We start from the raw sequence: 12,288 nt of genomic DNA, 5'->3' as shown, positions 1-12,288 counted from the left end.
ACGTCACAGCTCCCAGGAATCAATGCGACGGCACCGGCCCCGCTCGTCATTTCCGGGCGATGCCGCATTCCCCTGCTAAACAGCTTCTGGGCATGCCCAGAAGCTGTGGAGGAATGCGGCGCTGCGCCGGAAGTGACGAGAGGGGCCGGTGCGGCGCATTCTGGGACAAGAAGACGCGGAAGAAGACACAGAAGAGGACCGCGCCGGCTTCAGCTGCCCACAAGAGAGATGGAAACGCTGTGGAAGAAATTTTCTAAGTAAGTATTTCTTCTAAAAGGTAGGTGCGAACCGGGACAGATCAGAGGCTAGCCATTGTGGAATGTGCTAGCCCTGACTGTCCCGGGGGTATGTTTATTAAAAAATGACATCTGTGCCCGGAACTCCGCTTTAAGGTGATAGGGGGACCTCTGATGTGATGGGGAGATCTCTGATGCCGCAAGAGGACCACTGATGTGAAGGGCAGGCTCTGATGTGATAGGAGGACCTTTGATGCCACAGGACAACCTCTGATGTGATAGGGGCCCTCTGATGCGATGGGAGTACTTTTAATGTGATGAGGACCTCTGATTTGATAGGGGCCCTCTGATGTGATGGGAAGACCTCTGATGCCACATGAGGACCACTGATGTAAAGGGAGGAATCTGATGTGATCGGAGGACCTTTGATGCTATGGGATGACCTCTGATGTGATGAGAGGACCTTTAATGTGACGGGGAGACCTTTGATGTCACAGGACAACCTCTGATGTGATGGGGGGACCTCTGATATAATGGGGCGACCTTTGATGCCACAGGAGGACCTCTGATGTGATGGGAGACCTCTGATGTGATGGGGCCTTCTAATGTGATGGGAGTAACTTTAATTTGATAGGGGGACTTCTGATGGGATGGGAAGACCTTTGATACCACAGGACGACCTCTGGTGTAATGGGGAGACATTTGATGCCACATGACGACCTCTGGTGTGATGGGGAGACATTTGATACCACAGGACGACCTCTGGTGTGATGGGGAGACATTTGATACCACAGGACGACCTCTGGTGTGATGGGGAGACATTTGATACCACAGGACGACCTCTGGTGTGATGGGGAGACATTTGATACCACAGGACGACCTCTGGTGTGATGGGGAGACATTTGATGCCACAAGACGACCTCTGATGTGATGGGGAGACCTTTGATGCCATAGGACGACCTCTGATGTGATGGTAGGACCTTTAATGTAATGGGGGGATCTCTGATGTAATTGAGGCCCTCTGATGCCATGGAGAAACCTTTGATGTCACAGGACACTCTCTGATGTGATGGGGGGACCTCTAAAATAATAGGGAGACCTTTGATGCCACAGGACATCTGATGTGATGTGAGGACCTTTGATGTGATAGGGGCCTTCTAATGTGATAGAAGGACCTTTAATGTGATGGTGGGACCTCTGATGTGATGGGGAGACCTTTGATACCAAGGAACGACCTCTGATGTGATAGGAGGATCTTTAATGTGATGGGGGACCTCTGATGTGGTAGGAGGACCTCTGATGTGATAGGGAGACCTTTGATATCACAGGACGACCTCTAAAGTGAAGGGGAGACCTTTGGTGTCACAAGACGATCGCTGATGTGATAAGGGGACCTCTGATGTAAAATTGTGGGGGGGGGGGGCTCTTATATGAAGGGGATCTATGATGCCACAAGAGGACCACTAATGTGGTGGGGACCTCTGATGTGAAGGGGGGCCTCTGATGTAAAGGTGAGGGGGGAGCCGGACGTGAAGGGGGCCCTCTGATGTGAAGGTGGGCCTCTGATGTAAAGGTGAGGGGAAGCCTGACGTGAAGGGGGACCTCTGATGTTACATAGTTACATAGTAGGTGAGGTTGAATAAAGACAATAGTCCATCCAGTTCAACCTGTGTAGGTGTGTGTGACTGTAATCATCTAACATAGCCCTCAATCTCCTGATCCTTGAGATGTAAGTCTAAAAGTCTTTTGAAAGTCACCATACTACCCGCAGAAACCACCTCTTGTGGTAGACAATTCCACAATCTTGTAGCCCTAACAGTAAAGAACCCCCCACGTTGCCTGAGGTTAAAACGCTTCTCCTCTAATCGCATTGTATGTCCTCGAGTCCTCATGCAATTCCTTCGAATGAACAGCTTTTCTTCTAAGCTGAGATCCCCATTAAGATATTTATAAATTGCTATCATGTCCCCTCTCAGACGTCTTTTCTCCAGGGAAAATAAATCGAGCGATTGCAGCCGCTCTTCATAGGTAAGGTCCTCCAACCCCCTAATCAGTTTAGTTGCCCTTCTCTGGACTTTCTCCAGCTCCAACACATCCCTCCTGAGGACTGGCGACCAGAACTGGACAGAATACTCCAGATGCGGTCGGACCAGAGTTTTATAAAGTGGAAGGATTATAGTCTTATCTCTGGAATACATCCCTTTCTTTATGCATGCTAATATTCTGTTGGCTTTGGAAGCTGCCGCTTGGCATTGCATGCTGTTGCCTAATCTATCATCAACTAAGACTCCCAGATCCTTCTCCATTTTTGATTCCCCCAAGGGTTCCCCTCCTAACGTGTATTGTGTTTTTATGTTTTTGGTCCCCAAGTGCAAAACCTTACACTTCTCCACATTAAACCTCATTTGCCATGTCGTTGCCCACTCGGTAATTTTGTCCAGGTCATTCTGTAGGATATCTGCTTCATGCTGTGCAGTTATTGCCCTGGCCAATTTTGTGTCATCTGCAAAAACTGATAACGAACTACTGATCCCGTCCTCAATGCTGTTTATGAATAAATTGAACAAGGTTGGTCCCAGGACTGAGCCCTGGGGCACCCCGCTTACTACCTCAGACCAGTCTGAGTATGCGCTGTTTATTACTACCCTTTGGACACGGCCTTTTAGCCAATTCCGTATCCAAGAGCAAACCCTGCTGTCGATACCTGCAGACCTTATTTTATAAATTAAGCGCTTGTGGGGAACTGTATCAAACGCCTTAGCGAAATCCAAGTACACCACATCCACTGGTCTCCCCCTATCTAGCTCACAGCTTACCTCCTCGTAGAATGCTAAGAGATTGGTTTGACAAGATCGCCCATTTGTAAACCCGTGCTGGTTACTACTGATGATGTTTTTGTCTTTAGCATACTCTACGATATAGTCCCTTATCATCCCCTCCAAAAGTTTACATATTAAACTCTGTTTGCAGCTGCTGCTCTACTCACAGCTGCTGACACACACACACACACACTGGGACGGATGTCTCCTCCTCCTCACTGGGCACGGACGGTCCTCCTCCTCTTCTTCCAGGCACTAAGGAAGGCGGGTTCTGACCTCCGCCGCCGCCGCCGCTCTCTGCCTCGGCTCCCGTCCTCCACCTCCGCTCAGTTGCTGGTCCCTGCACGGTGCACCCGCACCCCTTGTGCGGCTTCACCCGCACGTGTCCCCGCAGCTCCTCTTCCTTCCTCCTCTCTCCCTTGCCGCACGAACCGCACGAACCCTCACTTCCGGTTCCGGTACGCTTCCGGTTTTTTGATGTGAAGGGGGACCTCTGATGTAAAGGTGAGGGGGGAGCCTGACGTGAAGGGGGACCTCTGATGTAAAGGTGAGGGGGGAGCCGGACGTGAAGGGGGACCTCTGATGTGAAGGGGGGCCTCTGATGTAAAGGTGAGGGGGGAGCCGGACGTGAAGGGGACCTCTGATGTGAAGGGGGACCTCTGATGTAAAGGTGAGGGGGGAGCCTGACGTGAAGGGGGACCTCTGATGTAAAGGTGAGGGGGGAGCCGGACGTGAAGGGGGACCTCTGATGTGAAGGGAGACCTCTGATGTAAAGGTGAGGGGGGAGCCGGACGTGAAGGGGGACCTCTGATGTAAAGGTGAGGGGGGAGCCGGACGTGAAGGGGGCCTCTGATGTAAAGGTGAGGGGGGAGCCGGACGTGAAGGGGGACCTCTGATGTGAAGGGGGCCTCTGATGTAAAGGGAAGGGGGGACCCTGATGTGAAGGGGGACCTCTGATGTGTTGGGAGGACCCCTTAATCTGATGGTTGAACCTCTGATTGTAAAGAATATTCTGGTGTAAAGTTAATTTCATGAAAACAGTTATGTGCATTGTCTCAGGCTCCCACAGATAGCATTTTGGACTGATGTGCCTTGCGATCATGCATAGTTTTAGGTACTGCCACTGAAAATAGAGAAAGGCTGGACTAAACAGTCCCCAAGGCTGTACAACATCCTTCATGGCAGCTTTTCTCCCCCACACCTAACCCGATAGCATTGTCTATCTGTCCCTAGATGTGATTGGACACGTAGCAGCCAGTAGACGTAGCCCCAGAGATGCAGCGGACTCCACAGCCATTTGGAGAGGCGGAGACACTAGAGGAGGCAGTTTGGCCTGCACTGCACAGAACTCTCCGGAAAGGGATTTGAGGGAGGTGTGACGTCACCGGTGGTCGGAGATTTTTCTCGGCGCCATTTTGGAGCTGCTGTTGCCGTGGGATTCGCTCGCTCTTTCGCTGCCCGTTGTATTTGCCTCACGCGGTAAGGATGGCCATGGCGAACAGAAACCTGAAACAAGTCCGCATCGAGAGGACGACCACCCCGAGCAACAGCGGCACCGACATGATGTCCCCTCCGCAGCAGCAGATGGTGACTCCGGGCAAGGGCATGAAGCGCAGCCTGGACATGTCGGAGGGGGACCCGTCCCTCATGCCTCCCAAGATGGAAGAGCGGGAAGAGGAGCGCGGCGTGACCATCGACATCAAGAGCTTTCTGAAGCCCGGAGAGAAGAGCTACACCCAGCGCTGCCGCCTGTTCGTGGGCAACCTGCCGACCGACATCACCGAGGACGATTTCAAGAAGCTGTTCGACAAGTATGGGGAGCCGAGCGAGGTGTTCATCAACAGGGACCGGGGATTCGGCTTCATCCGCCTGGTAAGAGCGTTGTGTGTGAGCGTGGCCGGCCAGCAGAGGGGGCTCTTCATTCATTCATTCATTCATTCCAATGGGAAGCGGCCTCCTCTGCTCTAAGGCCTAGTGTACACTGCAGCGGGCTATCGGCCATTCTACTAGACGCCTTCCCTCCTGGGAGCAGAGATTTGGCAGTGGAAAAACGCTTAACGCTTGGAAATATGTCTCTTGTTCACACCTAGGCATTCCAGATCGCCGCGATTCCTTACCTTTAACCACTTTAAGACCAAGCCTATTTTTGACGCTTGGTATTTACAAACTAAAATCATTTTTTCTCTTTGCTACAAAACTACTTAGAACTCCCAAACATTATATATATATATTTTTTTTTTAAGCAGAGACCGAGAGAATAAAATGGAGATTATTGCAATATTTTATCACACCATATTTGCGCAGCGGTGCTACAAAACTACTTAGAACTCCCAAACATTATATATATTTTAGCAGAGACCTGAGAGAATAAAATGGAGACTATTGCAATATTTTATCACACCATATTTGCGCAGCGGTCTTCCAAACGCAATTGTTTTTTGAAAAAAATCATTTTTTGAATTAAAAAAATAAGAATGTGAAAGATAATGTTATGCCGAGTAAATAGATGCCCAACATGTCATGCTTCAGAATTGCGCACGCTCGCGGAATGGCGTCAAATTTGCTAAAAAATGCAGAGGAGGTCTAGGGCTCAAATTATTGCTCTCGCTCTATCGATGTGTGGTTTGAACCCTGTTTACATATGTGGGCGGGGCTTCCGTATGCTTTCGCTTCTGCGCTGGAGCTAATGGGACAGGACGCTTTAATTTTTATCTTTTATTTTTATAGTTTTTTTATAATTTTTATTCCTATTCCAAGGAATGTAAACATCCCTTGTAATAGAAATAGGCATGACAGGTCCTCTTTATTGTGAGATCTGGGGTCAAAAAGTCCTCAGATCTCACAAGTACACTAAAAAAAGGAAAAAAAAAAATGGTTAAAAAAAAATCGTCTCTTTAAGCCAGTTGCTAGGCAATGACGTTTAGCGTAGCTCCGGTCCTCTGAGACCATAGAGTCGAGTGAGGGCCATCTTGCCCTCACTCGACTTCCTGTCGAAGAGGATCCGGTGTTCTGTGAAAAAACCACACCCGTGAGAAAACCATACCCTCGTCACTTCCGGTGCACCTACGGAGGGTATGGATTTCTCACAGTAGTGTATGTAATGTTATACTTGCCGCGATTACATTAAAACAGGTCCTCTGCAACATGAGTCATCTCCGCTCCTTTCTCTGTCACTCCCCTCATCTCGGCTAATAAATATAAAAGCGGATCACGGAGCCGAGATCGCTGTCACTTACATTTCATACACCCGCCGCCGCTTTTATATTTATTATCCGAGATCAGGTAAGTGTCAGGGATAGGATAGGAGATGCCCCGTGTTGCCGCCGAACTGTTTTAATGTAACCGCCGCAAGTATAACATTACGCACACTCCGTAATAATTTCATTCCCTCCGAGCATGCGTACTTGTGAACTTCTCTACTGTGCAATGACGTATCCAGCCCTCTGAGCATGCGCACTGCTGCGCCGCTTAGCTGTTTCAGACCGGAAGTGACGAGGGTATGGAATTCTAACGAGGTATGGTTTTTTAACCACTTTTTTAACCACGATCTACGTCGGCAGTCAGCCCCTCACAGGCAAAGTGACGTAGGGCAACGTCACTAGCTTGTGAGGGTCTAGGGAGCGAGCGCGCGCCCCCGGAGGCGCGCTCCCGCTCCCGCGTGGTCACGGACCCCCCTGCGCGTGTGACCAGCGGACCCGATGTCCGCCGGTCACTCGGCGATCGGCGGGGGAGAGGGAGAATGTCAGGCAGCTTGTGTAAACAAGCCACCTGTCATTCTCCTCCCTGTAAAGACACTGATCAAACGGATCTAGTATGTAGATCCGTTGATCAGTGTCCTTACAGCTCAAGCCACAGCCAATCACAGTAGAAAGCACGCCCCTAGGGATACACAAAGCCCCTCCCTCCCAAATAAAGTTAACCCCTTCACAACCAGTGTATTTTTACAGTAACAGTGCATATGTATAGCACTGATTACTGTAGAAATATCACTGGTAACCCCAAAAGTGTCACAAATGTCAGTCAAGGGTCCGATCTGTCCGCCCCAATGTCGCAGTACCGCAAAAAAAAATCGCAGATCGCCGCCATTACGCGTTAAAAAAAACAACAAAAATGACAAAAATGTTTCCCTTTGTTAGTAAACGCGATAACTTTTGCGCAAACCAATCAAAATACGCTTTTTGCAATTTTTTTTTACCAAACATAGGTAGCATAAAACAAATTGGCCGAAAATTTTAAAAAATTTTGATTTTTACTTTTTTTTTGGGGAAATTTCATATAAAAAAATGTGAAAAATATTGTTATTTTTGCAAAATTGACGCTCTTTTTTTGTTTATAGCGCGTGATCAAAAAATCGCACAGGTGATCAAATACCACCAAAAGAAAGCTCTGTTTGTGGGGAAAAAAAGGACGTCAAACTCGTTTAGGTACAGCGTCGCACGACCGCGCAATTGTCCGTTAAAGTCACGCAGTGCCGAATCGCAAAATACCCCCTGGTCAGGAAGGGGGTAAAATCTTCCGGGGCTTAAGTGGTTAACGTTACACCGGGACCGGGTAGTTTTCCCTGCTGCCGGCGGGTCCGGTAAGCGGGGAAAAGGACCTGGGCGCAGTGGGAGGGGGTCGGGCACCTCTCCCGCCACACCGTAAGGGTGATCCTGAGGTGAATCTGCCGCCGGGACCACCCTAACCTGAAAGTTGATCGCCCGCCGTTTTCAAAAATACCGGGGTTATGCCAGCTATCTGCTGCCATAACCCCAGTATTTGGCGTCAAAGGACCAATGTAAATCAGCGGGCAGTCGGTAAGTGGTTAATAGCACCCCAATCGTGGCTGAGAAATTGTGTAAAGTTCCAGAGCTTGTTTTGGGTGACAGGCGATCTGCAATTTTTTGTTTGTGTGGTTTTACCACAATTTGTCAGCTGACCATTGCGGTAAAATGTAATCGCTAATAAAGGTAACGAGATTGCAAGCGCGTCCCGTTATCACAGCAAATCTGCCCCTGATCCGGAGTGCCTAGGTGTAAACGGAGACTAACGCGTTTAGGTGCATCAGGCGCAGGGTGACTTTAATTTCAATCAAGGTGATTTTAAATCAACTAGCTGTGACATCATCATTTTTAACCACTTAACGACCAACCACGTAGATCTACGTCGGCTGACTTTGAGTGGTTATACCGGGATGATGCCTCTAGCTAGAGGCATCATCCCGGTACCGTTGTTTGAAGCCGACGGTCGGCTTTCCGTCGGTAACGATCGATGCGGCTCGGGAGCCGCTTGATCATTACCCGGGGGGGCGGGAGGGGACATCCCCCTCCCGCCGCCTTCCGTGGCTTTGCTCAGGGCTCCCGTCCCACCGGGAGCCCCGAGCACCCAGCCGGCACGTCCGCCGGCTGGATGGAGTCCCGATGAATGCCGGAAACGGCATCGATCGGGTCTCCGATGACGTAACCCGGAGGCGGCGTCCACGACGTCACTTCCGGGCTACTGTGCTGCAAAAGGCGGCAGATTTGAAAAACGGCTGTATGCAAAAATGCCGTTTTCGGCGTTTTGCATACAGGGAAGTGTAGTGGAGGGGTCTAGGGTCTTTTAGACCCTCGATACCTCCATAAAGTGTACCTGTCACTACATATTGGTGTCACAAGGGATGTTTACATTGCTTGTGACAGCAATAAAAGTGATCAGATTTTTTTTTTAAAAAAAACCTGTAATAAAGTTAAAAAAAAAAAGAAAAAATAAATAGGAAAAAAAAAAAAAAAAAGCCGCCCCGTCACCGTTAGCTCGCGCACAAAAAAAAACGTATACGCAAGTCGAGCCGCGAATGAAATCGCTGTTCAAACCACACATGTGAGGTTTCGCCGCGATCGCCAGAGCGTGGGCAATAATTTAAAAAAAAGAGCTACACTCTAATTTTCAACTAGTAACCGGTAAATAAATTTAAAGCATCGCAGATTAGGATCTCTATTGACCGTAGTTTGTCGCCATCCCACGGGGGGGGCGCAATTTTAAACCGTAACATGTTGGGTATCTATTTACTCGGCGTGACATCATCTTTCACAATATACAAAAAAAATGGGCTAACTTTACTATTAGTATTTTTTAAATGCAGTGAAATGTGATTTTTCAAATTTTTTTCCAAAAAAATGGCGTTTTAAAGATCGCTGCGCAAATACCGCGTCCCAAAAAATTTTGCAATGACCGACATTTTATTCTCCAGAGTCTTTGCTAAAAAAATATATATAATGTTTGGGGGTTCTAAGTAGTTTTCTAGGAAAAAATACTAGTTTTAACTTGTGAACAAAAAGTGTCCGAAATAGGGCTGGGGGTAAAGTGGTTAAAGAGCAGCTGTAATCTGTGTCCTGCAGTGACTCCTCCTCTGACCTGCTGTTGACTCACCAATAGTCCAATTCTCTTTAATGGTGATGTGGCAGTGACCCAACAAGGTGAGGGACGTGGCGGCAGCAGGTCAGTGGATGCCCACTAACAGGCGCTGCCATGATGGATCTGAAATGACAGGTGCTCTTTAGGCTCCAATCACACTTGGGCGTTTTTGAGCGTCTTTTCAGCTCCAAAAACGTTCCAAAACGCCCAACAATTAAAACCTGATTCATTTAAATGGCCCCTGTTCACATCTGAGCGTTTTAACGCCTGAAGCAAAACGTCTGTAGCTGAAAAGTACATGAGCTCCTTTTTGGGCTGATTACCAGCGTTTTTGATAGATGTCAATGCCTGCCTCCAAAAACGCCTGAAAATCGCGGTAAAAAAACGTGCAAAAACGCCACGCTCAAGTGTGAATGCAGCCTTACATGTAAGGACTTATTCTTGCTGGTAGTTAAAACCTTTAAAATTTAATTTAAAAAATGGTTTCCTATGTAGAATAATTAGCTGTCAGGTTAGTAAACCAGCGATATCAGAACCGATTCAATCATACAGTCTGTAGTGTACAAAGTTTGGAAAACAATTGGATAAGGGAATATTCCTAAACTTTGATTTATCTCATGGTTACTGTTAAATTATGTGAATACATCAATGCAGTGCATGTTATCTCAGCTTGCAGAGTTTGAATTCATTTAATTTGTTTACTAAAAATGTAAATATTGCAGAATGTACAGCCTACAATCTACATAATATAATATACATACTATAATCTACATATACATATTATAATCTACATAACTAAGCTCAATTTCATGCTGAATAAACAAAATTAATCTATCTTAAATAGTTTTACTTCAAAAACACTTTATTAAAATGTATTTGCTAAAAAAAATAAAAAAAAATCTTGTGTTTTTTTTTTTTTTTTTTTTTTAATCATTGATTTTCTCCACCCTGATCAGATGCATTAAGCATTAATGTGTTTCATTGGCCATAATACTCAAGTGCTAAACGTGTCTAAACGCCTTTATACTTGTTTTTTTTGCCTCTTAAAGCTGGGTTCACACACACGTGATGCAGAAACCAGCAGGATTCCTGTGCGGGTTCCTGCATCTCATGTCTCTAGCAGGTAGTTAACACTGCCCTATGCAAACCGCTGCAGGCGTCGATACAAAGGTAATTACACCCCCAGATTAGTTCGCAGATTGCAGTGGGAACTCTGAAACGGTGCAGGAATTTGATTGCATAGGTGTGAACACCCATGAGATCTGATTTCAGTGCAACCAAAAAAAGGGTCGTACACCATTTTGGTCTGAATACGATGCAAACTCAGCCATACAAACTGACTGAATTTGCATCGCACAGACATCACATGTGACCTACACAGCAATGCGGTGCAAACCACATGCAGTGTCTGACATCGCAATAGTGTAATCCCAGCCTAACGCCTATATATCCACATCCCGACCAACAATGTACCTGCACGTCACTGGACTTTTAGTGGTTATACTGGGATGATGCCTGCAGCTGGTACTGTCTTTTTAGAATCAACGGTCAGCTCTTTTAAAAAGCAATCCTAGGGACTTTTACAAGCAGTGGGAAATGCCCCCGCTCCCTTCCGGGGCTTGCTTGGGCTCCCCCCCCCCCCCCCCCCCCCCCAGAGACCCTAGCAACCAGCCGGTTCATCCACTGGCTGGCTGGACAGCCAAACAAAGCCGGTGTTGTGACAGAATGCTATACCCCCTCAGATTGCTATACCCTCGTCACTTCCGCCTGGGTGCGCATGCGCACAAGGCATTCTGGAGGTCCGCCGAGAAGCGTTCTTACAGGGGGCGGAACAGTTCTTACAGGGGGCGGGGCGGGAGGCGGTAGATGCAAATATCATCTAGTTCTTACAAGGGGCGGGGAGGATTAGTAGACATCGAGTTCTTACAGGGGGCGGGGCAGGGAGGATTAGGAGACTTGCGGCCGTGTAATAAATGTATTAAAAGTAGTTCCTTCGGTACCGCTGTATACTAAATAATAAAATAATGAATATTACTATTAAAAAAATATATATACACACATATTCCTTCGGTACGGCATACTAAATAATAAAATAATAATAATAAAGTAATGAATATTAGCATTAAAAACAATTATATATGGAATAATAAAAAAAAAAAAATATATATATATAGAAACATAGAATGTGTCGGCAGATAAGAACCATTTGGCCCATCTAGTCTGCCCAATATATCTGAATCCTATGAATAGTCCCTGGCCCTATCTTATATGAAGGATAGCCTTATGCCTATCCCATGCATGCTTAAACTCCTTCACTGTATTTGCAGCTACCACTTCTGCAGGAAGGTTATTCCATGCATCCACTACTCTCTCAGTAAAGTAATACTTCCTCATATTACTTTTAAACCTTTGCCCCTCTAATTTAAAACTGTGTCCTCTTGTGGTAGTTTTTCTTCTTTTAAATACGCTCTCTTCCTTTACCGAGTTGATTCCCTTTATGTCTTTAAAAGTTTCTATCATATCCCCTCTGTCTCTTCTTTCTTCCAAGCTATACATGTTAAGGTCCTTTAACCTTTCCTGGTAAGTTTTTTCCTGCAATCCATGTACTAGTTTAGTAGCTCTTCTCTGGACTCTCTCTAGAGTATCTATATCCTTCTGGAGATATGGCCTCCAGTACTGCGCACAATACTCCAAGTGAGGTCTCACCAGTGTTCTGTACAGCGGCATAAGCACTTCTCTCTTTCTACTGCTTATACCTCTCCCTATACATCCAAGCATTCTGCTGGCATTTCGTGCTGCTCTATTACATTGTCTTCCCACAAAAAAAAAAAAAAATATATATATATATATATATATATATA

The 12,288-nt window shown here is 46.8% G+C and overlaps 1 protein-coding gene across 4 annotated transcripts in view; it reads left to right on the top strand.

Annotated features, from left to right (window-relative positions):
* Positions 1-4,429: 4,429 nt before the first annotated feature.
* PSPC1 (paraspeckle component 1) overlaps positions 4,430-12,288 on the top strand; it is a 166,246-nt gene continuing 158,387 nt past the window's right edge. For 3 of the 4 annotated variants that reach the window (XM_082244864.1, XM_082244862.1, XM_082244863.1), the window contains exon 1: positions 4,430-4,927. In XM_082244864.1, coding sequence (XP_082100990.1) covers positions 4,541-4,927 — 387 coding nt within the window. In that variant the 5' untranslated portion in view covers positions 4,430-4,540. The remainder of the gene's footprint in view (positions 4,928-12,288) is intronic. The other variant, XM_082244861.1, reaches the window with a different exon arrangement.

The sequence above is a fragment of the Pelophylax lessonae genome (genome assembly GCF_965119305.1).
Source record: "Pelophylax lessonae genome assembly, chromosome: 2".
Taxonomy (NCBI): domain Eukaryota; kingdom Metazoa; phylum Chordata; class Amphibia; order Anura; family Ranidae; genus Pelophylax; species Pelophylax lessonae.
Note: the sequence above shows the minus strand (reverse complement) of the source record. Positions and strands in the feature narration are given on the sequence as shown.